Raw genomic sequence first — 22,779 nt, 5'->3', positions numbered from 1 at the left:
CTGATCTCCCTCTCCTTGCATTACATATTGACGATGCTAATTCCTCTGGGTACCAGTTTAGTTTCCTGGCTTGTCTATGGTATGACTTCTTGGAAGAACAGTGCCATGGTCCCTTGTGTTATGTCCATTCTCTTGATTATACATAAAGTGTTGTGTGATGCTGCAGACACTCAGAGCACTGCTTTTACAGCAGAAGGCACTGGACCCATTCAGCCCATGTGTTGGGCAGAGGTAGCCAGTTTGTTCCCCACTTAACATAGGCAGATGAACAGCTTCCAGACCTGGACTGGCTGAAGATATCATGGAGCTCAGCTAGAACCTGAGCCTGGCTGCCTCTCACCTTGCTCCTCCTATGGCTTTGTCCCCATGGGCATGGGTAACTGTGAGTGCTTCCACTCACTCCTGCGATGTATGGGACTTCAAAGAAAGTTGGGAATATGTGCAGGTTGTTTGTTAACAAACTGCCTCCATCCGCAGGTTGCTGGAATCGGGTCAAAGGGTGAATTGGGAGCAGCAGGCAATCGGCCAAGCTGACACAGTGTTTACCATGGTGTTCCTGCCACTATAAATTGCTGACAGCACCACTTCATCAGGCTCAGCTCCAGCAGAGCAGGAGGGAGAGGTTTTTACCTGCACCGAGCTCCCCATCAGGTGCAGGAGCAGGAGGAACAGAGGAGAAGGCAGTGTCAGGCATCCCAGACACAGGTGCAGCATGGCATCTCTGCTGGACAACATAGCCAGACCTTCTGCTGTCATTCTGCAGCTCTCTGTGGTGCTTGGTGTAGTCTTTGTGCTGCTGAAGGTGGCCCAATTCTACCAGAAGAGGAAGAAACTCATCAAAGCTCTGGAAGTATTCCCTGGTCCCCCGAAACACTGGCTCTATGGCCACAATCACCTGGTAAGGAGGGAGCTGGGCTCAGGCAGGGTGGGTTTGTCCCAAAATCTGGGCAAGGTATCAGGATCAGAGGAAGCACTGGGTGGGGTGTGTATGTACCCTGCTCATCTCCCTTCCTGCAGGAGAGAACCTCAGCACAGAGACCAATGCTTCTGCAGGGCAGGCAGAGAAGGGTGCCTGGATACACGATAGGCACCATTTGGTAAATAACAGAGTCATGTTGTTTTCAATCATGTGCTTAAACATGGAGTTAGGCAATTTCTGGGGTTTTCATGATGTTTTTTAAATGTAAGCAACCATAAAATGTCTCTCTTCTGCATTAAACCTTCAACCAGTAAGAGTCTCCCTCTACAGCCACTGAAGAAGAGGCATTTTGTTGCAGCCATTTTCACCCTTCTATAGTGAAGATACTTTTGCATTCCCATCACATGGGCACTTTGCACTGCTGAACTTAGAGAACAGGGATGTATCCTGGCATTGCCTACGCCAGCATAGCTCCTGAGAGCAACACCAAACCCAGGCCATCCTAACACAGCCCAGCTGCAGCCAGGCCACAGCCAGGGACTCTCCATGGAGCCTCCTGGTGCTGCAGGGACATGGCATCTCAGTCAGCTTTGCCACCTATACACAGTCCCCTCGCAATGCCCAGTGTCTCCTTATCTGCAGTATGGAAAGCTCCCATGTTCAAGTCCACCTATTCTGTCTCCATTTCCAGGAAAGGATGTCTTGTATGTGCTTCCCATGAGAGGGCAAGTTTAGCCTCTGATCTCCCTGACACATTCCTCTTCCGCTACCTGAATTCAGTCCCTGCTTAATTGTCATTGCAGATAACTACTGAAAACATATTAAATCAGTTATTGTTATGGGGCAATGAATATCCCTATGCCTTTCCAAGATGGTTTGGACCAGTCCTGCCTACTCTAATAGTCCACCATCCTGACTATGCCAAAGTCATAGTTAGCCAAACAGGTAAGTCTCTACATCTGGTTTTGGGAAGCCATGTCCTTGTCACTTAGTTACTGAGAAAATAATGGGAAAGTTGCCTGGAATCATCCCCTCTGCTGGCTTCCTTCATGGATATTGCAGTTCCCCTTCTTCTCCCCCTCTCAAGCTCCCAAACTGCCCCCGTTTTCATGGAGCAGTTTGTATTCTTGTGCAAAACAGTGACCAGGTGCCTGTTCCGCCCAGTTCACTGTCTCTATCATCACTGGTCTTACTGTCTTCTGTGGCGTCTATGACCACAATAGATGTTCTTCCCAGTAAACCCAATAAAACAGGTGAGCTGATATGCACATGGCTCTCAGAAGACATCTTAAGTCTTCTCCTCTCCTCCTTTCTATGGAGCATGATGCGTGTGAGTGGTACATACGTGGGCATCACCAATAACTCCCATCCGTTGTTCTCAAATTTGAGATTTGCCATAGCCATTTCTTTTCCACACACATTTTTCCTTGTACCTTTCTCTGGTTTTCTCAAGTCCACTGAAGTCATATTTGTAGAAGAGATCTTTTAAACTCGGCCTCTAGTGGTATTTTACACAATTAAATTAGACTAATTCTGCATTGTGATTTAGGGGACAAACTCCAGTGTAAATTTATCCTGATTTTTCTTTTTTGCTATGCTGAATTCATCAGCCATTCATAATGTTCTGGTATCTGATTTGTCTTACAGAACACAAACCCAGTGTACCCTACAAATTCTTAACTCCCTGGATTGGTAAGTCATCCTTTATCCATTATCCCTTTCATCCACATTGCACATTTCAGCAGATTATTTCTTGTTTTCCTTTATTTTGCTTTCTTCCATTCGAAAACCAGAGCTTGCAAATGAGAGGCTTTGTTTGAATGTGAACATTACTACTGGTTTTGCCCATCTAATTGTGGAGCACATCAGGCAGCTTTGCCTTAGATCACACCCCAAAACTTCAGTTTGCTCAGGGACTGAATGCTACCATAGATAACCAGGGGGATACACACCAAGAACAGAAAACCCACCTGAGAAAACAAGTGCTGTGCCTCTGCCATCATGGACCTGGTTTCAGGGTAGATTGGGTGTGCACTGCTGGTTGCAGTGGGCATGCTTCTTCTCCATCCAAACAGCGCTGCTGTGAACGGCCTCAGAGGCTGAAGAAAGGCTCCATCACCATCTCTTCCTTCTCCCACATCCTGCACATTAGTCTGTGCTTGCCCAAAAGCAGCAGTAAGGCTGCCAGCACGGTGACCAATGTCTGGAGGAGCTGATTGCACCTTTGCTTCTGTTTCCCCAGGGGAGGGACTGTTGATTTTGGAGGGAGCCAAATGGTTCCAGCATCGGAAGCTGATCACCCCGGCTTTTCATTATGATGCGCTGAAAACTTATGTGACCCTGATGTCAGACTCAGTCAAAGTGATGCTGGTAAGAATCACCACTCCTGCCACTTCTACCTTTCAGCTGTGCATCAGGGAAAATAGTCAGGTCTAGGAATAACCGAGGGAGACAGACAGGGCTCAGATGGCTCCTAGTTTGGAAGTTCTGAAATTGCTCTCCTCACCTCCCTCTGGCCCTTCTACTTGTTCTTTCTTTCTTCAATCTGCCTTCCAATAAAATCAGCCACTGGTAGAACATCCTTTCCTAGCCCAGTAATGGTAAACCTTGAACAAGAAATGCACAGAAGGGTTTGATTAGATTTCACAGAGTAAACTGAACTAGGGCCTCAGCTGGCAGATAAGAGAGTAATTAGCAGTGTGGATCTGGGAAGAGAAAATGGAAAATAGAACCTGATTCTAGATAGTGGTCTGTCCTTCCTTACCCCTGCCTCCACCACTAGGATAAATGGGAAAAGAAGAACACAGACAGGAAGTCGGTGGAGCTCTTTCAAGACGTCAGCTTGATGACACTAGACAGCATCATGAAGTGTGCCTTCAGTTATAATGCCAACTGCCAGACTGAGAGGTCAGCGCTTCAACTTCCAAACGCTGTGTAAACAAGCGCTCCTGTTTCCCCACTCTGCCTGCTAACACCAGCTTTAACCTTGACCTCCCTACAGCAACTCAGACTATTATATCAGGGCTGTTTATGACCTGAGCTACCTCCTGAGCAATAGAATCCAGAATTTTTCTTACAAGGATGTCTTCTATAACTTGACTCGCCAAGGCAGGGAGTTTCAGGATGCCTGCAAGCGGGCCCATACCCACACAGGTATCTCTTCCCTTCACTCCAGCCCTATTTAGGTATCTTCCCCCCCCCCTTCTCCCCAGCCCTGTTTCCTAGCTGAACCTTGCCCCCACTTCCATCTGGAGCTGCTCAGAGGGGGGTTGCAGCATGCACTGGCCAGAGGGTTATACATTAAACAAGGTCCAAACTGCTGACCAAGCAGACAGGTACATGAGGTCTCTGGAGGGGCAGGGCACATCTAACTGATCATTCCTCTGTGCAGATAAGGTAATCAAAGAAAGAAAGATGTTGTTCTCCAGTGAGAAGGACTATGACAAGATCCAGAAGAAGAAACACCTGGATTTTCTGGACATTCTTCTTTGTACCAAGGTGATTGTTTGCAATAATCATATCAAATGCCAAACACCATACCCGTGTGGCACTGAGGATGCACCAGTCCTGGCTGGAGGTGCTGGCCACAGCTTCTCCATTTGGGAAGGAACACAGATGTGTAAGATGAAGAACATAAACAGCTTGGGCAGGCTTTCACCTTTCTTGTTCATTTTAATTAAGCACACTGATAGTTCCACATAAGTGAGCTGTCAGAAAGCACAGAAGAATGAGACCTTTGGAAACATTACAAGGTGTCCAGCTTGGCTGTACTCCTCTCAAGTGATTTCATTTATTACCTTCTGTAGTTTTACCTTTGCAGACATCTTCAGATACTCTGTACAGAAGCTGCCATTTGGTGCACGGCGTGGAGACACGTTCTCTGTGTGCTTGCTCTGTCTTGCTGGAGACACTGCTTTCTTTTCTTCTCAATCTGAAACAAAAGTCATCCAAACATACCTACTGAAAAACTTAACAGGGACCCTTGGTAGGAGAACAAATAGAGCCTTTAATAGACCTCAGTAGAGCCCTTCCTTCTGAAGGGCTGGGAACTGGTATCACCCCAAAGCCCAGCTCTGTAACTCTGTTGACAGCAGAGTCAGCAACCAGCAGGTCTGACTGTTCTCACATATATTGGATATATTTTCTACTAGATTACTTCCTGATATACAGGGAGATACAAAAGACACCAAACTGGGCCCTTCATCATCATCCAGGGTTATTTTTAAATCCAAAGAAACAAGTCCAATTAATGTGTGCTTAAGGATGATGTACTCTCCTCTTTGTTAGGATGCAAATGGAGTTGGGCTATCTGATGAAGACCTGCGGGCTGAGGTGGACACGTTCATGTTTGAGGGTCATGATACCACAGCCAGTGGGATCTGCTGGCTCTTGTACTGCATGTCATTATATCCAGAGTACCAGCAACGGTGCAGGGAGGAGATCCGGGGAATCTTGGGAGACCGAGATACTGTTGAGTGGTGAGCTAGGACTTCTTATTCCTTTATTTCAAATTATTTTCACTTATCCTTTAAGGACTTTGTCACAGTTGCCTCACAACATCCTTCTCTCTATATAGGACAGATACAGATTTGATGGGTGGACTGTTTCGTGGATGAGGAATCAATGGATGGCAGCATCCAAAGGGTAGTGGTCAATGGCTCAGTGTCCAGGTGGAGATCAGTGATGAGTGGTGTCCCTCAGGGGCCTGTATCTGGACCAGTACTGTTTAATGTATTCATCAATGACATAGTGTGTATTTGAGTGCACCTTCAGCAAGTTTGCAGACAACAGAGCCAAGTGGTGCATTTGACGCATTTGACTAAATGACCTTTAAATGTTCCTTCCAATCCAAACTATTCTATGATTCTAAGAATGAAACTCCATCCACCTTATACTGCATCTACACTGGGGCACTTTGCTTTTCACACAGCAATGCTAGCAGCAAAGGAAGGGCTAGGAGAAGGAGAAATCCCAACAAGAGAAGGAAGACATGGCAGTCCAATGCACCCAGTGTGCAGCACAGGCTGTGGCTGCTGCTGTCCCCATTGCTGTCACTCAAACACAGCCTGACCCAGGTTTGCTTTCAGGGAGGACCTCGGGAAGATGAATTACATCACGATGTGCGTCAAAGAGAGCTTGCGCCTGTTCCCACCGGTTCCTTCTGTGTCCCGACGCCTGCATAAACCTGTCACGTTTCCTGATGGACGCAGCTTGCCAGCAGGTCTGTTGGGCTCATTCATCCTTCATGCTGCTGCCAGCTGCGAGTGAGGCATCATCACTTGAGCCCAAGGAGGGACAGCATCCCACAAACACCTCTCTTGGGTTTTCACTCTGAGGTGTTGCAAGCCTTTTCTCACTTCTCTTTTCCAGGCTGCCAGGTTGCACTGAACATATTTGCTATTCACAGGAACCGGGATGTGTGGGAGGACCCCGAGGTATTTCACCTTTGTTATAATAACAAGAATATCTCAGCCCAAACATCCTCTCCCCTTGAACAAGGCAGCCTGTGCCTCCCATGTTTGGGTGTTTTTTCCCCCTCTTATTCTGACATTCCATATTTAAATGCAAAGTGCAATGAAGTTACCAGACACCCCACAGGCTTTGAACAAGACAAAGTGCCAGGAAAGGGAGTTGAATAGTCTACCTTCATGGGTATCACAAGGGGTAATGGGTTAAAACTTAAACAGGGGAAGTTTAGATTGGATATAAGGAGGAAATTCTTTCCTGTTAGGGTGGTGAGGCACTGGAATAGGTTGCCCAAGGAGGTTGTGAATGCTCCATCCCTGGCAGTGTTCAAGGCCAGGTTGGACGAGGCCTTGGGTGATATGGTTTAGAGCGAGGTGTCCCTGCTCATGGCAGGGGGGTTGGAACTTGACGATCTTAAGGTCCTTTCCAACCCTAACTATTCTATGATTCTATGTGTAGTGACACAGAGATACTTGGACTGCTTTCCACTGCCCTGAATAGACTTAGGTCCCTTAGACTTTAGTGTACGAGAGGTGCCAAGCCCTCCAGGCAGTGGGTGATTCGAAGCTGGTATCTTAGTATTCAGGGAAAGAAAGAGCTGGGAAACCCAAAGGAAGGTCTACAGCTGCCTCTGCCCAGTGGCTGCCTGGAGAGCCAGGTTCAGCTATCTTCGGACCAGAGAGAGTCTGACTTGATGATGGCTGCCATGGATGAGAAAACACCTTCAGGCATCTTGGGCACTGTAGAGGGTGATTGGGATATCTCCACGGGGAAAACTGGTACAGGTAGCAGCACTCCACTCTCATCCACCCAGTGGCTTTGTAGGGAGATGCCTGTGAGCTGCACCCCCCCCCAGGGACAGCAGAAACCACATCCAAGCCTACCGTGGGGACTGGGGGAGATCCTGGTGCTGCCCATACCAAACCAAACCTTGACCTCATGGCCTCTGTTGCTCCCACAGGTCTATGATCCCCTGAGGTTTTCTCCAGAGAACTCAGCACAGAGGCATTCCCATGCTTTCCTCCCTTTCTCTGCTGGATCCAGGTGGGAGATCCTTCCTCTCTTTTCTTCTTTGTAGGTTGCCTTACATGGTAGATCTAGCTCAGAGCGGAGCTCCTCAAGCTAATCCTCCCTCTGTGTCCTTGAGCCAAGCTGGCTTGGCCAACTCAAGCAGGCTTTCTGTAACCAGATCTCCACCATGCTCCATCAGCTCCAGAGTGTTCCCTACACCCCAAGCTCTGTGGTCACCATAGGATTCCACACACTTTTCATGTGGATTTTCAGAGGTGTTTATATTTCTGTTGCCTGCATTGGCAACACAGGCTCCCTTGCTTAGGGCTGAACACCCACTGTGCCTCAAAGCCCAGCTGGGTCCAAATCTGTGGTTTCCATGCTCTATCAACATGCAGGATACTGAAGTCTCAGTAACTTGCAGAAGATACTCACAGAGCCAAAACCAGTCTTCCTGAGGTGTCTGGGTTTTCAGCTGGATCCATGCAGCCCTTTCCAGTGAATTAGGCCCCAGCTTTCTTAATCTCATTTATTTTCCCAATGCTCATTGAAACAACAACGCTCCACCACAGTGCTAGGTGTGTTATGTTATGGCATCAGGGGATTCCTAGATAAGCTGTGCCATCATCTATGCAACAGCTGGAGGTTTCCCACTGCCCGGCTCAGGGGCACTTGGGGATGAAGGCAGCAAGCAGAGCATTTGTTCTCCTCTCCCCAGGAACTGCATCGGGCAGCAGTTTGCCATGAATGAGATTAAGGTGGCGCTGGCCCTGACCCTGCTCCGCTTTGAGCTCTGCCCTGACCCATCCAACCCTCCCACACTGACACCGCAGATCATCCTCAGGTCCAGCAGTGGGGTCCATGTGCATCTGAAGAAGATCCACTGATCCCCTGAGGTACCCCAGCATGGGTCAAGACCTATCCCAAGGACCACCCTTTATCCAGACGGGAACACCAACCAGACTCACCCTGGCCACCTCAGACCTCTCCCACATTAACCTCCTGCTGCTGTCCAGGGGGGCACACTGAGCCCTTTCATACACACACTGAACCCAGCAGGTCCAGGTCCCCTCCTTGCACCAGGAATAGCACTGCCAAGTGGGTTTCAGAGCACAGCTATGGCTCAAGCTTCATCTCCATGGGCATCCTCCATGTCCTGCTCATCTCCTCACACACTGCCTGATGGCACCTCTGTCACCCTCATGTCTATATGCATTGTTACCAGTTCCCTGCTTGGGCATGACAATGAAACCAGCAAGGGTTGTATGGCTGTCTAAAGCCTGAACACTGTCCCAGCACAATATCCCTCTCCTACCCACAGCAGGATAACTCCTCCCCACAGCCACTCTGCATCCCCATGCACCACCCTCCACATTATCCCCCTAATCCCTGCTGGGGTTGGCACTGTGCCTGCCGCTACGGAGACAAAAGCCAACGGGTTTTTCTGCCCTGGCGCTGAACTTCCTTGTGCTGAGGGTGCTCAGGAACCAGCGCAGGGACGTGTCACCAGCTAACGTGGAGACACAACCCTCCACGCTGAAAACAAACCATGATCAGCCTTGTTCTCCTCTCTGAAACGTGAATACAGCCTTGTAGAGATGCTCCCAAAGCGTGGCTTTCTTTGGCTTTGCATTTGGGGGGGCAACGGGGTACAGGATGAGTCCCAGCAGCCCAGAGGCAAGGCTGTGCCCGAGGGTGCAGCCCTGAGAGTGTTTTCTCAAGCCACAAAGGCTGTTTCAGTGGGTTTGCCCCTCGGGAGCCCAAGGAGCCTGTTTCCACCCCTCCCATGCCATGGGTCACCAAGCCCCTAGCTCTACCTCTGGGAATTTCTGTGGTAAGGAAACGACTGAAACGATCCGGGGTCAAACACAGAAAACAAAGTCACCATCCTCGAAGTGCTGGTGGCAAGAACAAACTCAGCTTGCAAGAAAACCCTGAAGGTCCCAATAGTGAACATGAGTCTCAAGCCCTTTTCTGCAGAGGCTGAGACCTGACTGCTCAGTACACGAGTGAGCTGCCCAAGGGGTGCGGGTGGGTGCTGACCCTGAGGCCAGGCTTGTTTTAGGGATGCAGGGACCCCCATAGGCCCTCATCCCAGCACTGTCCATAGATAGGCTCTGGGGCTAAGGGGACCCATCTGGGTGAGCTGCAGGTCCAGGGTGGGAAATGGGTCACTAGGTGGCAGTGGGAGACCCAGAAAACCACGGTGTCCTCCTTCATCCCTGGCAGACCCCCTGGGCTTGGCAGGGAGCATGGCCAGGCCCAGCAGGGCAGCTGATGGATGCCATCCCAGGGGTCATCCCGGTCCCCATTCCCATCCGCAGCTGCGTCGCACAGCGGAGGAGGCTGCTCCATCACAGTCCCCAGCATGAAGGTGGTGTTGCCCATAGCACAGGGAAAGCTTGTCACTGCAAGTGTTGGGCACTCAGCGGGCATTAGGGGAAACTGAGGCATGGAGGACCTCACACATGCCATGCCACAGAAACAAGCTGTCTGTCCAGCTTCTGCCCAGCATCATCAGCATTACTGCAAGCACTGACATAGCCAAACCATGTCCATTCCTCTGGGCAGCTCACTTCTGCTGATGGCCAGACCAGGACAGCCAAACCTGAGCATGTCCCCATCTGGATAAAGCCCTGCAGCCCCCTGCCTCCCATTTCCAATACCTGCTGCATCCTCAGTTTGAGAAACAAAACCCTTCTAGGGCTGGATCCAGACCTCCATTTGGCTAACAGGTACCTAATGGGACAGGGATGCTGTGAATAACCAGCAAGGTGCACACTGCATGTATTTTGCAAGGCAGCTGGAGACTGAGTTCCTTTTCTCCCTTTTTCACCCTCAGGAAGGGACTGGATTCAGGTTGTGTAGGTGCCAATGCCATCATCCTTGCACTGCTGGTGGACTCAGACTGGTCTCAAACGTTCTCTGCCTCCTGGGTTCCAGCACAGCAACTGGAAGGCAGCATTTTGATAGCAGCTTTTCATTATTGGCCCTATTTGTCAGACCTTTCAGCCACCCGTCTAGGAACAGCAAGCCACCTTGCAGCTCTGCTCATCCCAGGCTGTCTCCTTGGTGGTGGGGTTCAAAGGAAGCTAGGTGGCACTTGAAGATGCCCCTACAGCATCTTCTGGCTTGGGCATGATGGGATAAGGCCAGAGCAGGGGAAGTTAGAGCTGATGAGGACCCACAGCTGCTGCCTATACCTGTATGTGTACAGTGCTCTTCTTGGCCTCCCAACCCTGTGCTTTGAGGCCATCACCCTATTTGCTGCCATGACCAAGGCTGCTTGTTTGGTTTCCAAGTGTTCGGACTGTTATGAATGGCCAAACCCCAACTACTTTCAGCAGAGACCTTCCCCAGGGAAACTGCTCTGGGAAACCTGCTTGGGAAAGAGGGAAGAAACTACCACCATTTTTTATGGAAAAAAAAAAATATTGGATCATTATTGAACAGTTCTGACAATAATTGAGTCAACCTGAGCCAAGCACTTTAAAGTCCCTCCCCATTAAGAATCACACTCTAACCCAGATGTGCAGCTTGAAGGAGCAAAGCTTTGGGGAAAGATCTCACAGCACCGATGCATCATGAAGCCATAATGCAGCAGCAGCTGCCAGGAGAAAATTCTTATGCTTTTCAGCTTATCCAGGTCAAACCGGGCAACCCAAACATCCCCCCTGCCTTCAGACGCTGGCAGTTTCTGGACAGCAGCGTGTACAAGATAACCTCCTCTGCCAAGCCGCCACTAAACAGCTTTGAGAGCAGCAAAAGCAGCACAAGGAGCCGGGCAGCACCCGGTGACACAGATCTAATCACCCCACCATTTACCCCAAACGTCTCTCTGCCAGGCAGTGACATTTCTGCGCTGTCTCAGCTCTCTCCCTCCATCACCATGGTTACAGCAGCCGCCAATCCACAGGCGAGTCCTTCCCGGGTACCACCAAGCCCTTTGGGAGATGCTGCGAGAGCCAGCCCCTTTGGCAGGGAGACACTTCGGGGACCCCGGGACAGCCCAGAGCACCAAAATTTCCCCTTTTTTCTTCTTTCCCTCCTCCTTTATTATTTTCTCTTTTTCTCCTTTTTTTGAAGCACAAACAATGGAGCTAAAAGGTTGGGTATCAGGCCGATAATCATGAATGACGTGTCGTTATTACACACCACACATTCATTATCTCCCACTCCAGCCATGTCACAGGCGGCTGGAGGAGGGCAGATAACGGGGTGCCTTCATGCAGATGGCTTATTATCAGGATGTTCCAGGAGGGGCTTTAAGACAGTTAGTGATGCTGTTTGCCAGTTAAAGATTAGAGACCCCAGAGAATAATTAACAATCCCAAACCCCAGTTTTTCTGCTGGATTCTTCTGCTTTCTCCCCCCTCCCCATCCTCTTTAATCTATTCACTCTAGCAGGTGTAATAAAGCGATAAGGACAGGCTCCAGGGATGTTTGTTTGGCTACTACGGGTGTATAAACCAACAATGGATGGTATTTTACTTCTGGCTTTCAGTGCCTTGAATCAAGACCAAAAACTTTGCAGCCCCCTTGCCCACACACAGACACCCCTACATGCCACATTCCCGGCTCCCACGTGGGTGACCAGGCTCTTTCCCCAGCCCAACGGATTACAACGGTGGGACAGGCTCCCTTTCTGCTTCTGGAGGACCAAATCGCATCACTTGGGTGTCAAGGTGCCCAATGCCAGGTACAATGCTCAGGGCCAGCAGCCATTTACCTCCATACAGCAAGTCTCTAACTAAGCCACCTTGGCATAATTTGTATGGTAGGTATCCACCTGCTCAAGCTGCTCCAGGGCTGTGGTCACAGCTGAAACATCTTAAACATCCATCCCTTAAGTGCCTCAGGAGAGATCAGGGGAGCGTTAGAGTACAGGTGGCTTTCAACAAGGTGTCCTGTTATCAAGGGATCTGAGAGACAACTTTCACCTTCATAGGCCACAAAGGAAAGCTGTGACACATCTCATAATGAGGCAGCAGTGCAAAAAGACCATTCTGAATGTCCTCTGCCCAAGAGGAGACTGTCCTGTTCACAGCAGATCCCAACCCTAAATGTATTCCTGAAGCCCAAGCTCCAGAGATACTGACATTACGGAGTAGAGTGTAGGATAGGGTACCTATGGGTGTCCTTCCCCTTGATTGGTGAGCATTGGGGTGACTTGTGGAGGACACAGTCACCTCCTATGCTGTGTGGACAGAGGCACTGAGGAGGATTTAGCCCCCAGGCAATTTGGCTCAGGGGCCTTTGGAGAGGTCACCAAGGCTATTGGAGTTGCCCATCATCCAGAAGCTATCAGGATGCTCTGGAGGGCATCCCCCCGCTTGCAGGGTCAATGTGGCAGGCGCAAGTGCTGGCATGCCAGAAGTTGCCTTCCTGATCACGCTCACCCTGCTAGGGAGGGATGAGACAGCATTGTGCTTTAAAGAGCATCCCCAACCCTATCAGCAAGAGATGAGATATCCTAATTATGGCAGAACAGGCTAGGATCCGGGCCGTATCAGCCAGCACAGAAAGGTAAACAAGAAATATAACAATGGACCCTTAACACTCATTAGCTGTGTCAGATAATACCTCACTTTTCTCCCTTTGGGCTTCAAATCTAATTAAGATTTTCCAACAATAAATTTCATTTATGCTCGCTCCCTTTTGTTCTTTTTAGGTTCACACCAAGCAGCATCTACGAGCCTGCTGCATGGCTCGCGGGAAGGCAGCCTGCTTCGTACAGTCAACCTCAGGTTGTGCTTGACAGACAAGGGAAACTGAGGCAGGACTGCGTGGAGGGGAGATCCCACCATGGAACAACACAGTGGCTCTTGCAAAAGGTGTCCCCTGGAAAGTAAACTCTGAAGGGCACTGGTACAGTGAAGCCCCATCCTTCTCCTTGCTTGGACCTATGACCATGGAAGGGATCCACTGGGAAAAGAGACCCTGAGACCCATTGAGCACACCTCCACTCCAAACCCACATCCAGTGGAACAGCCCAGACATTCATTACACATTCAGGGTGTGCACACGGCAGGGAATAAACTCCCGTTGTTACTCATTATAAGGATGCCGTTTCTAACTCCTTTTGCAACCAAGAGGTAAAAATTAATGGGTTCCCCTCCTCTCGCCACACCCCCAGCCCGAGTGCTGATGCAGCAGCAGCACACAATGACTAATCCTCCTTAAACCCTGCTGAGCAAAGCTGAACTCTAAGGAGCTTGTTTTTTCCAAACCCTCATCCTGTTGGCACCTGCGAGAGGAAAATCAGGGAGCAGCATCCATCAGGGATGCAAGTGGGGAGGTCCAGGACCCGGCCTGGGGCTGGCTCAGCCTCCCCAAGGGAAGGTGGTAGAAGGGTAGAAGCTCTCATGTGATGCTGGGGACAGCAGCCTCCCTGCCTTGACCCCTCCAACCCTTCTGCCTGTTTTCTTCTACCCCCATGCAATTTCTCAACTGGAGCTGTGATTTCTCAATGCTGAGCTTGAAGGTGCTTTCGAAACGCTTACCTACATGAGGTTCTTTGGGGAGATGCCTTCCTGGGTGGGTCTGTTACAGGAAGGCTCCTGGATTATTTCCATGCCTGAATTTTTGTGTCACCACCTATTAGGGACATCAACAGCTTTCCCTGTGGGAAGTGAGAAGTGGCTCTTGGTGAGTGGTAGCACCAGGATCCAGCTCCTTACTCCATCGCAGAGGGATCCCAGCAGTGGGAAGGGGCCTGAGCTCCCCAGCAGGACTGTTGCATCTTCACTTCAGGGAATACCCACCAGGTTTCAGCGCTGTAGGAGAGCAGGGTGTTTTACTGCACCATGTGGAAAGTGTAGGGAAGAAGAAGCATGCTCCCTCCACCATGCTGGGCAGCACCTTCTCCAGCATGGGCTTGGGCTTTTAAGGTCACTGGCAATGCAGAGAATAGCCCTTGCAGCAGGAAAGCTCCTTCAGGACTGAAAACCACAGAGCAGGAGCTGTGCTAGTGAGAGGCAAAGAGGTACTTTCAGCCCCAACACCCTCCCTGCCTGTTTCTGGCACTGCTGCCTGCAAATGGGTCTGCAAAGCACCCCCTGCACAGGGGCCACGGCTCCTCCCAGATCCAAACCCATCACAGCCGCTGTTTCAGAGCAGGTCTAACACCTCTCTATGCCTCGGTACCCGAAAGAGAAAGCAAGAGATAGCTCCCCCCACCTCCTCCTCCTCCTTTGTGTTTGCACAGCCCCAAAACCACCCAGTTCCCCCCCAAACCCAGAGGCTGCCAAAAATGCCCCTTTTATAAACCTCCATCCCATCCATCCCAATCCTGCTCTACCTGCAGCCCCTGCACTGTCCTTGATTGCAAAGCCCCTTATCGCTTTCCTTGTTGTTCAAGGGGAGGACCCTGCACACCACTTGGGCAACTGGTGTCTCAGGGAAGGCCAAGGCATTACAGGGCTCTCACTTCAACCTGCAAACACTGTGGCATGGGAGCACTCATTGCTCCCATGGTGGCCTCAGCACTGTCCCCACACAGCAAAACATGGAGCCTGGTTAATGAACAGCCTGGGAGGAGCTGGCTGCACCATGTCCAGCAGCCCATGAGAGAACCAGCACTGTCCATAGCAGTCCCCAGCCACATCCTGGCAACAGCAGTGATTGCCATTCACAGCCATGGGAATGGTCCCCAGGAATGGCTGTAAGCCTGTGCCCTATGGCTGGTGGGATTAAGGGATTATTGGTTTTCACCTGCTAAGCAGCACTGGGCAGTGCTGGATTGGTGCCGTGCCTCAGTTTCCCCACCTGGCAAATGGAGGGGATGATGCTCACCCCCCTATATGGTCCTTTGTGGCTCTGGGGAGGTCCAAATCCTGAGCGAGAAAAATGTTCCACTTTTTTCTTTTCCCTCCTGATACACAGACACACAGAGAATTGCTCTTGGCTTCATCCAAGTGAGGAAATAAGAGATGGAGCCTACTTGGGAGGGATCATAGACAAAGATGTGGATGCTGACCCTTAAAGCATCCTCCCAACCCCCAGAACATTGCCTTCCCTCACACCACCTTCCCCAGTGTCCTTACCTTCCCAAACTGCCCTGAAGGCTGGGAGTGCCTTCAGATGAGATGCCACAAAGTCCTTTGGGTGATTAGCAAAACAACCCTATTTGCTGTCCTGTGGGCAACAATTCTCTTTATTGTTCACAGGGAAGATATATACAGGGGAGAAGGTTTGTTCTGACATTCAAATGCATGGTGTAGGGCCCTAAAAAGGAGGGTGAAAGGGGGAAAAGAGACCAAGTTTTGCATCAGCAGCTCCCTGGAGGGCAGCTGGGAGGTCCCAGGCACCCAGCAAGACCTCTCCATGTCTGGAGCAGCTCAGTACCCCTTTGGGACCAGGGACATCAACATCACTAACCATGTGTGGTAACTGCCCAGCAGGAGAGGTGGCACCTCAGGCCTCTCCTGGGGACCAATGTCCATGTGGACACCAGCCCCTGGGGAAGAAGAGCACGTTCTGTGGGTGGGAAGGGAAAAGATCAAGAGATGATGATGCTGTGGAGAGGTTGGGAGCAACACACACGTATGGGGGATGCCAGTGCAGAGGGTCCCTGCGAAATGCCCATCGTGACAGCAGGAAGCAAAGTGAGGGGAGGAAGGAGCATGGCCAGCCAGGGCAGATGCTACATGGCAGTGGTGATCACCCTCTCCTCGGGCTCCACCTTGTTCTCATAGGCATGCTGGCTCTCTTTGGACCTGTGTTGGAAGGAGAAGCAACAGCGCTTAGCTCACTGAAACAAGACCAGCATCCCTGAAGCCACCATCAGCAGTCATGACCTTGCTGGTGCTGACCACGCATTGAGCAGGGTTAAGGTGGGAAGGCAGGAGGGGAGCCAAGCACAGGGTGGGAATTGCTGTGATTTCTAGTAGGGGCTATTTTGGCAGTCAACACCTGCATGGTGACCTATGGCCACTTTTGGTGGTTTCCGCTGTTTGAAAAGCATGATGTAGGGTAAGAAAAATGCAGTGTAACAGGTTGCATGGTGGTGGATGGGCCATGGGGCTAAGCTGCAGGGACAGGAGAGACTGAGGGTACTCCCTCATTGGCTTCTCCTTAGTCCCCAGAGAGGATAAAAGCCCCACAAATCAAGTGGATGGAGCACGTGAGACCCTGAGCTGTCCCTGGAGTGGTGGAACAGAGCCTGAGAGCCATGGGGAGGACACCTGAGCAAGTTCACCTGAAGCCAGCCGCAGCACCTATGTATTTCCCTTCGTGGCCATTGGACATGACAGGATCCAGCTTGTCCTCAACGCTTACCACCCTCTCGACGTTTTCCCTGGAGGGAGAGAAGAGGGGAGCTGAGATAGAGCAATGGAGGGGCTGCACAGGGGAGCAGCTCACAATGGTGATGGAAGAGAGGAAGGGACTGCTCCAACACAAGAGGATAAGGGACCTGGATGCTTGATCCTGCCTTGAACACCCAGCTCAGCCCCTTTCCCAGTAGGATATGGGCAAGCAGAGATGCCCTCATGGCAGGTTTGCAGGGGCCATTCCAGATGCTGAGTGCCAGCCCCTGTCTCTGGAGCTGGTGCCCAGCACTGGGCCATCAGTCAGCAAACCTCATTTGTCAATACATGGGATTGTTTTGTCCCACTAACTGGTTTTTCCAGTCTTCTTCTATGTAATCTGTTGCAAAATAGTCCCAGACAGGCCCCAACTGAGGGAAATGCTGAGGTTCTGCCAGTGTCACAGTGCACGCCCATGCATACAAAGCCAAGCTGCCTTCTTTCAGATGCGACTATGGATCGCTCACAGAAGGAATCATGGGGCAGGGACTGGGTGTTTAACCTCAGCCAGAGCCTAAAAGCTGACCTCTGGAGCAAGCTAAATGGTGCTGGGGCAGTTGATCAGAGGGTGGGCACAGGTCCACCCCATGTGCACATCCCTGCTTCCTCAGCCCTTGCCCAAAGCTGGTTCCAGAGGTATTTCCTAGGAACAAGCAGGGCCTTGAGCTGATAGCGACTGTCACAGTGACAGCAAGGAGCTGGCAGTGCTCCAGGCTGCTGAGCCTCGCTGTCAGCTCTTCTGAAGAGGCCAGGTTAATTAAAACAAGCTGCTGTGCCCCCTCAAGCCCTCCTCAGCATCCTCTGCCTATGGGCTGGGAAGAGGCAGATGGGCACAGGCAGAGGTGGGAAACACTATCCCACTGTCCCCATCTCCCACTTCATGGGCTGCAAACTCCTCCACTCTGGGGACAAAGATTCTGCTTTGGAAAAGATGCAGCTGCAAATCAGACCATGGAAAAAAAAATGTATATATATATTTTTTTTTTCAACGTATATTTATATATAATGTATAATTGTACCTATACAATGCATAATGCAGTGTGTGTGTGTTTATATGGACATACACTGCATTCTGCATTGGCCCTGAATGCATCCCAAGGGCTCCTTTTAAATGCATCTGGGACAGAAGCCAACCTGCTGAGCATTGGGATACACCCCAAGTCCCCACTTCCTTGACCTGGGGAGGCTGCAGAGATGTGCAGATACAAGAAGACTCCATCACCTTTGGGTGCAAAGCCCAAAGTGCCTGTGCTGGGGCAGAGGTACTGGGAACCTGGCTATGGGGTCAGGACTTCACCCCCTTTTTGACTTTGGGCTCAGATTCAAGACCAAGTTGCTGCAGCTTAGCCTGGGTCAGCTGAGCAGCAACAGCAGCAAAGCAGTGGCTTTGCTTGGCTGGCAGCAGGAAAGAGGTAGTTGGTCCCAGAGAGCCCTTTTTCTGATGAATAGGGCCACCTCGTTTGTGCTGTGGGCTCTGGGTGAAGGGCACTGCCACAGCTTGGCTACCTCCCTCTTGTCCCAGCTTCTCTGGGTGCCTTCTAACAACTTGGCTCAGTTTGCTTTGCAAATGAAGCTTCTGGGGGCTTGTTTTCCCATGGATATTATATGGGAATATATTGGGGGGCATCTGTGAACTGGCCCCCCAAATCCATAGGAAATCAGGCTCCGGCCTGCCCCAGGACACACATGCCCATGTAAACCATGCATCTTTCTCACACAGCTTGCTCCTGGCAATGAGTAACAGGGAGCATAGGCCAGGAAGGGGAGAAAAGGACAGAGAGAGCAGGACAGGGAGTCGTTGTCCTCCCCATCCAGCTCCCAGGGCAGTGATCACGGTGTTCCCACCGCTGGCATGAGGACGGAGGCAGATGGAAGTGACCCATGCAGAGGCAACGACACCCAACCAAAGGGCTCCCACACTTACACTTTCTCCTTACACCAGAACTTATTGACCACGAAAGCGATGGCCACCAGGACTAGAAACACAACCACTGCAATGACACCCTGCAACCATGGCTGGAGATTGCCCCGTGCTGCAGGGAAAAGGAGAATATGTGTTAGAAATACATCCTCAGTCTTCACCTGCCAAGCTTCTTCCACCCAGCTTCAGCAATGTGCAGTCCTGCAAAGCTGAGCAGAACGTGTTGCTGTTACTCCAGGCAGACACCTGAGTGATAGCAATGAAATCAAGTATAAATAACTGTTGTTATTCGTACAGAAAACAACAGTTTTGCTGGCCTTTGCGTGTGGAGCATGGTGCCTTGCAGCTTTGTGTATACATACATATACACACACAGTGGGGCGCAGATGACTCCGCAATGGGGGATGCAAAGGGCTAGGGGACAGGGAGGGAGGGAGGGAGGGAAGGAGGATGTTTGCCCAAAGTGGCAGGAGAAAGAAGGCAGACGGACTTCAGCAAACTTTATTCTCCATCCCCAGATCCCACAGACGTCATTCCTGGGTTGTTTTCCAAATACTGCCTGCTATAAAACAAGGACCTTATGACAGGGATGATGTAAAACACAAAACTCTCCCAGCACATGGTTGCCAGCGTGGATTTCGGTAAAACACACCATTTAACAAGTTTCCAGAGCAGCAAACTGATTTATGACGGGAAATTGAAGGCTGAAGCATTCAGAGCAACGGCCTCCAAGCGCAAAGGCCAGGCAGGGCTGGCGGGGGGCCAGGCTGCAGCAGGGGGAGGCAGCGGGTGGCCAGGAGCTGACTGCAGCATCCCTGGCCCACCCATGGGTTGGGATGGAAGAACAGGTTCTTTCTGTAGCCAGACTAAGGAGTAATCCAGCCATGGATGGGAAGGGTGCAAAACATATTCCTGGATGCTTGAGGAACTCAGGGACAGAGGGATGAGAAGAGGAAACCTTGTGTCAGTCCTTGCTGGGATGGCTGAGCCTTGCCTCCCACTGGCTTTTGGGCAGCAGAGAACTCAGACTTAGTCAAACCCATCCTTAAGTGCTACTGCATCAGGAGACTTTGCTCACACAGACACACATCCCTTTGGGATTTCAATACTATATATTCAGGCACAGCTTTTCCTCTTTCTGCTGATTGAAACTCCAACCGTTGCACATAAATGAGGTCACTCCCTTCAGGCAGGTGGAGGATGCTACCTGCCAGCCTCAGCATCAGACCATGTGGACCCAACCCTGACACCAGCACCCGTGAGGCTGAGCACATTGGTACTTCAATCTTGACATGGGAGAGTTACGCTAGCTGAACACTTCATCTGTCTCATGGGAGACAAATGAAACAAATCTCTGCTGTAAACAGTTAATAAACTTTACTAGCAGCAATAAAGGTGGGCTGCGTGCTCTGCACGTGAAAAGTCCCTGTAGGCAGCCAGCTCCACTGCTGACAGCCCCCATCTTCCTCTGGTTTTGGGGAGGGGGCAGCATTTACTGCAAAAGGCTTTCATTTATAAAAACAACCAAAACACCACAAAGAAAAGCTCCTTCTTCCTCTTGGAAGTGCAATCAGCCCGAGGCTGACTCACCTCCTGTGCCAGGCCGGAAAGCGGTGGCACCCCTGGTAAGCGGTTGTAAGAGCAGTGCCAAACAGCATCCTTCAGCCCCCCCACTTCCCCACAGGGACACTTGCCATGTTTACTGCAAGGTCCCGGGGCCAAAATCAAGCAGGAGCAATTCAGGTGGAAATTCCCACTTGTATCAGCGTGTTTTGGATGAAATCCCATTATACCAGCAGGCTGCTGGTGGCCGTACAAGGGGTGGTGGCAATGATGAAGGGCAGGGTTTGGTCCCATCCTGCCATACATCATGAGCAGGGATGCTTGTGCCCCTGCTGCCCACCACCCGCTGGGTGCAGCCCCAACACACCTATTGCCTCCAGGCTGAGCTTTGGCCTGTTTTGCTTCCTCCCTCGCTCTGCCCTTGGCTGTTATCTCAGCCACATTTATTTGTTAGTTGCAGTTAAGTTTTCCTGCCGAAGCCAGGGTTTCCAACCTAAGCCTAGGAGGGGATGGCCAGGTCCAGCACTCAGTGAGGTTTCTGCTTGGGTTAAGGGAGTTCAAGGTCAACTGGGGAATAAAGTCAGAGATGAATGGAATTGCCAAATTTGCATCTCATGATCTTTGAGCAAAGGAGGCAAGAAGATCCGTGGTAGGAAACATCCTCCTGGCAGCCAGGCTCAGCAGGTACTCTATGTTTGTGCAAGCAAAACCCCACTCTGGCGCTGCTCCCAACCACATTTCCAAGCATCCAAAGCCAAAAGGTGAATTACCAAACCAAAATCAAGTGGTTCTGGCTTTGAGAGACCCTGTAGAGACCAGTTGCAAGGGGAGATGATGGATAGTGGAGATGAGGATAGCAGGGGGAACAGTAAATGCCTCTGCCCATGGACATGGAGATCTTGCATGGGCATAACAAAGGAGGAGGCAAGAACTTGATAGCATCTTCTATCCAGGGAGTGAATATACGGATCACAGCCCTGGGGGACACTGCCTGGCTGGAGCCCCACCGGAGCATGTATTGCTGACCTGCCAGGAGGGATGGCCAAAAGGATGAGTCTTACCTGTGGAAATGGGACTGTGCTCCTGGAAAAATGCCTTGCCAGGGATGTCCCTCCTGGTACAGCCTGTCCTTTGGGCTCTGCCACCTCCTCTCTGTTTTGCCCCATGGTAATGACAGGGTTTTCCTGCCCAAACAAGATCTCTTAAACCAGATTAAGCAAGGTAGGATCTGCAAACCTGGCAGATGTGTGTGCATGCAACTGCAGCTACAGATGAGACCAAGGGAAGTGTCGATGACAATATAAGCCCTTGCACATGTTGCAAGTCCATTTCCATCCTCAGCAGCTGGCTTGAAGACATAGATCTGCTTTTTGATACATCTTCCCTGAGTGCTTGGAAAGCATCTGCCAGCACATGTTATCCACTTGAGGAAGCTGTGCCAGGCTCTGCATCCTCATTAAAGGCTTTTTCCCCCCACCTCTTTCCAGGCAACAGCAAAACGTTCAATCCTGCTGACAGCAGAGACCCCAGACTGTTAAATCCTCAGCAAGTTGGTAAACAAATACAGGAAGAGCCGTCAGGGCTGGAACATCAGGAGGAGAAAGGGGGAGGGATTTTCCAGGGCTTTGGCAGCACGGGATGAGTTTTAATTACAGCTCGTTATTTCTGGCGTTAGAGAAGTCCTTCCATGGATTTCGTAAAAGTAATGCCCTGGCCATAGGAAGTTTCTCTGAGTCTTTAGGAAGGGAACGGGAGGGCAGTTCGCAAAGGACAATATTTGCCCCCTCACCTCGGCAATGATCAGAATTACAGATTAACAGGAAAACCTGCGAGCTCAGGGAGCGACCCAGGGACAAGGGGAGAAGTAAGAAAGGAAGACAAAAAGAGCCTGAAGAAAACAGATTACTCATCTTGGTGCACCGTAAATCAAAGGTGCTTTGTCTCCGTGTAATCAGGTGAGAGAAACCTCAGACAGCGGCTTCAGCCTTTGGCAAAACAGGTAGAAAGTCTCCATTGCCCCAGCTCTGGCAACACCTCCTAACCCACCAAACACCCTCCCATCCCCATTGCCCACTGATGTGAAGCCAGAGCTGAAGCTGGGATGTTTCTCCTCTTCCCAAGAGGCTCCTTCTCAGCTGTCCCTTGACCCCCCAGAGCCATCCCGCCTCCCGCACACCTTCCTGCCTCAGTTTCCCCTGCACTCACCTTCCTGGCAGCAGGCAGGCTGCGGGAGCAGCCCCAGGAGGATGAGGAGCAGGCAGCGGGCGGGCATGGCGGCAGAGCAGGGCCTCGAGCTCTCGGAGGGAGCAGCGGAGCGCGGCCGCTCCTGCGCTTGGGCACGCCGCCCTCCCACTGCGGTGAGCGCTTGGTCAATTATCAAACGCATTAACGAGGGAGGCCGATGCTCACACCTGGGTATTCAAATCCCACTGCGGGGAAAAAGGGGTGGAAGGAGGTGCCTCTGTCTTGCTCCCGTAAAAGGGGAATCTGGGGCACCGTGACTTGAACATGACAGTCCCCTTAGGGCGTGGAAGGGGAATCAGGTGCAGGATATTTGCATCCACCCAGGAGGAAGAAGTGACGCCCAGATG

The 22,779-nt window shown here is 51.0% G+C and overlaps 2 protein-coding genes and 1 long non-coding RNA gene across 3 annotated transcripts; 2 read left to right on the top strand and 1 right to left on the bottom strand.

Moving 5' to 3' along the window:
* Window positions 1–586: 586 nt before the first annotated feature.
* On the top strand, window positions 587–8,716 carry LOC133207760 (cytochrome P450 4B1-like). The gene is made up of 12 exons (XM_061344885.1): window positions 587–898; window positions 1,723–1,864; window positions 2,567–2,611; window positions 3,162–3,289; window positions 3,702–3,826; window positions 3,921–4,072; window positions 4,311–4,417; window positions 5,207–5,397; window positions 6,007–6,140; window positions 6,290–6,354; window positions 7,347–7,429; window positions 8,115–8,716. The coding sequence occupies exons 1-12, from the start codon at window positions 713–715 to the stop codon at window positions 8,281–8,283; spliced, it is 1,527 nt and encodes a 508-aa protein (XP_061200869.1). The 5' UTR covers window positions 587–712; the 3' UTR covers window positions 8,284–8,716.
* A 3,400-nt stretch (window positions 8,717–12,116) lies between these two features.
* LOC133207759 (uncharacterized) lies at window positions 12,117–13,594 on the top strand. Its single transcript, XR_009724155.1, has 2 exons — window positions 12,117–12,922; window positions 13,068–13,594. It is a non-coding gene; the product is annotated as an uncharacterized LOC133207759 (long non-coding RNA).
* A 1,938-nt stretch (window positions 13,595–15,532) lies between these two features.
* PDZK1IP1 (PDZK1 interacting protein 1) lies at window positions 15,533–22,589 on the bottom strand. The gene is made up of 4 exons (XM_061344884.1): window positions 22,394–22,589; window positions 18,629–18,737; window positions 16,596–16,694; window positions 15,533–16,113 (listed from the first exon to the last, which is right to left on the bottom strand). Exons 1-4 carry the CDS (start codon window positions 22,572–22,574, stop codon window positions 16,041–16,043), a joined length of 462 nt encoding a protein of 153 aa, XP_061200868.1. The 5' UTR covers window positions 22,575–22,589; the 3' UTR covers window positions 15,533–16,040.
* Between the last annotated feature and the right edge of the window lie 190 nt (window positions 22,590–22,779).

The sequence above is a fragment of the Neopsephotus bourkii genome, unplaced genomic scaffold, assembly GCF_033783945.1.
Source record: "Neopsephotus bourkii isolate Nb327-2 ecotype Australia unplaced genomic scaffold, CSIRO-AGI_Nbou_v1 NB_234, whole genome shotgun sequence".
NCBI lineage: Eukaryota > Metazoa > Chordata > Aves > Psittaciformes > Psittacidae > Neopsephotus > Neopsephotus bourkii.
This window is presented reverse-complemented; position numbering and strand designations above follow the sequence as displayed.

Bases quoted from the DNA above. Each gene is read 5' to 3' on its own strand.
- PDZK1IP1 (XM_061344884.1), bottom strand. From the start codon at position 22,574: ATGCGTTTGATAATTGACCAAGCGCTCACCGCAGTGGGAGGGCGGCGT. The intron at 18,738-22,393 runs GTGAGTGCAGGG...TTTTCCCTGCAG, and splicing joins GCCTGCCTGCTGCCAGGAAG to CACGGGGCAATCTCCAGCCA. The intron at 16,114-16,595 runs GTGAACTTGCTC...CTTCCAACACAG, and splicing joins GGTGCTGCGGCTGGCTTCAG to GTCCAAAGAGAGCCAGCATG.
- LOC133207760 (XM_061344885.1), top strand. From the start codon at position 713: ATGGCATCTCTGCTGGACAACATAGCCAGACCTTCTGCTGTCATTCTG. The intron at 1,865-2,566 runs GTAAGTCTCTAC...TTTGTCTTACAG, and splicing joins AGTCATAGTTAGCCAAACAG to AACACAAACCCAGTGTACCC. The intron at 4,418-5,206 runs GTGATTGTTTGC...CCTCTTTGTTAG, and splicing joins ACATTCTTCTTTGTACCAAG to GATGCAAATGGAGTTGGGCT.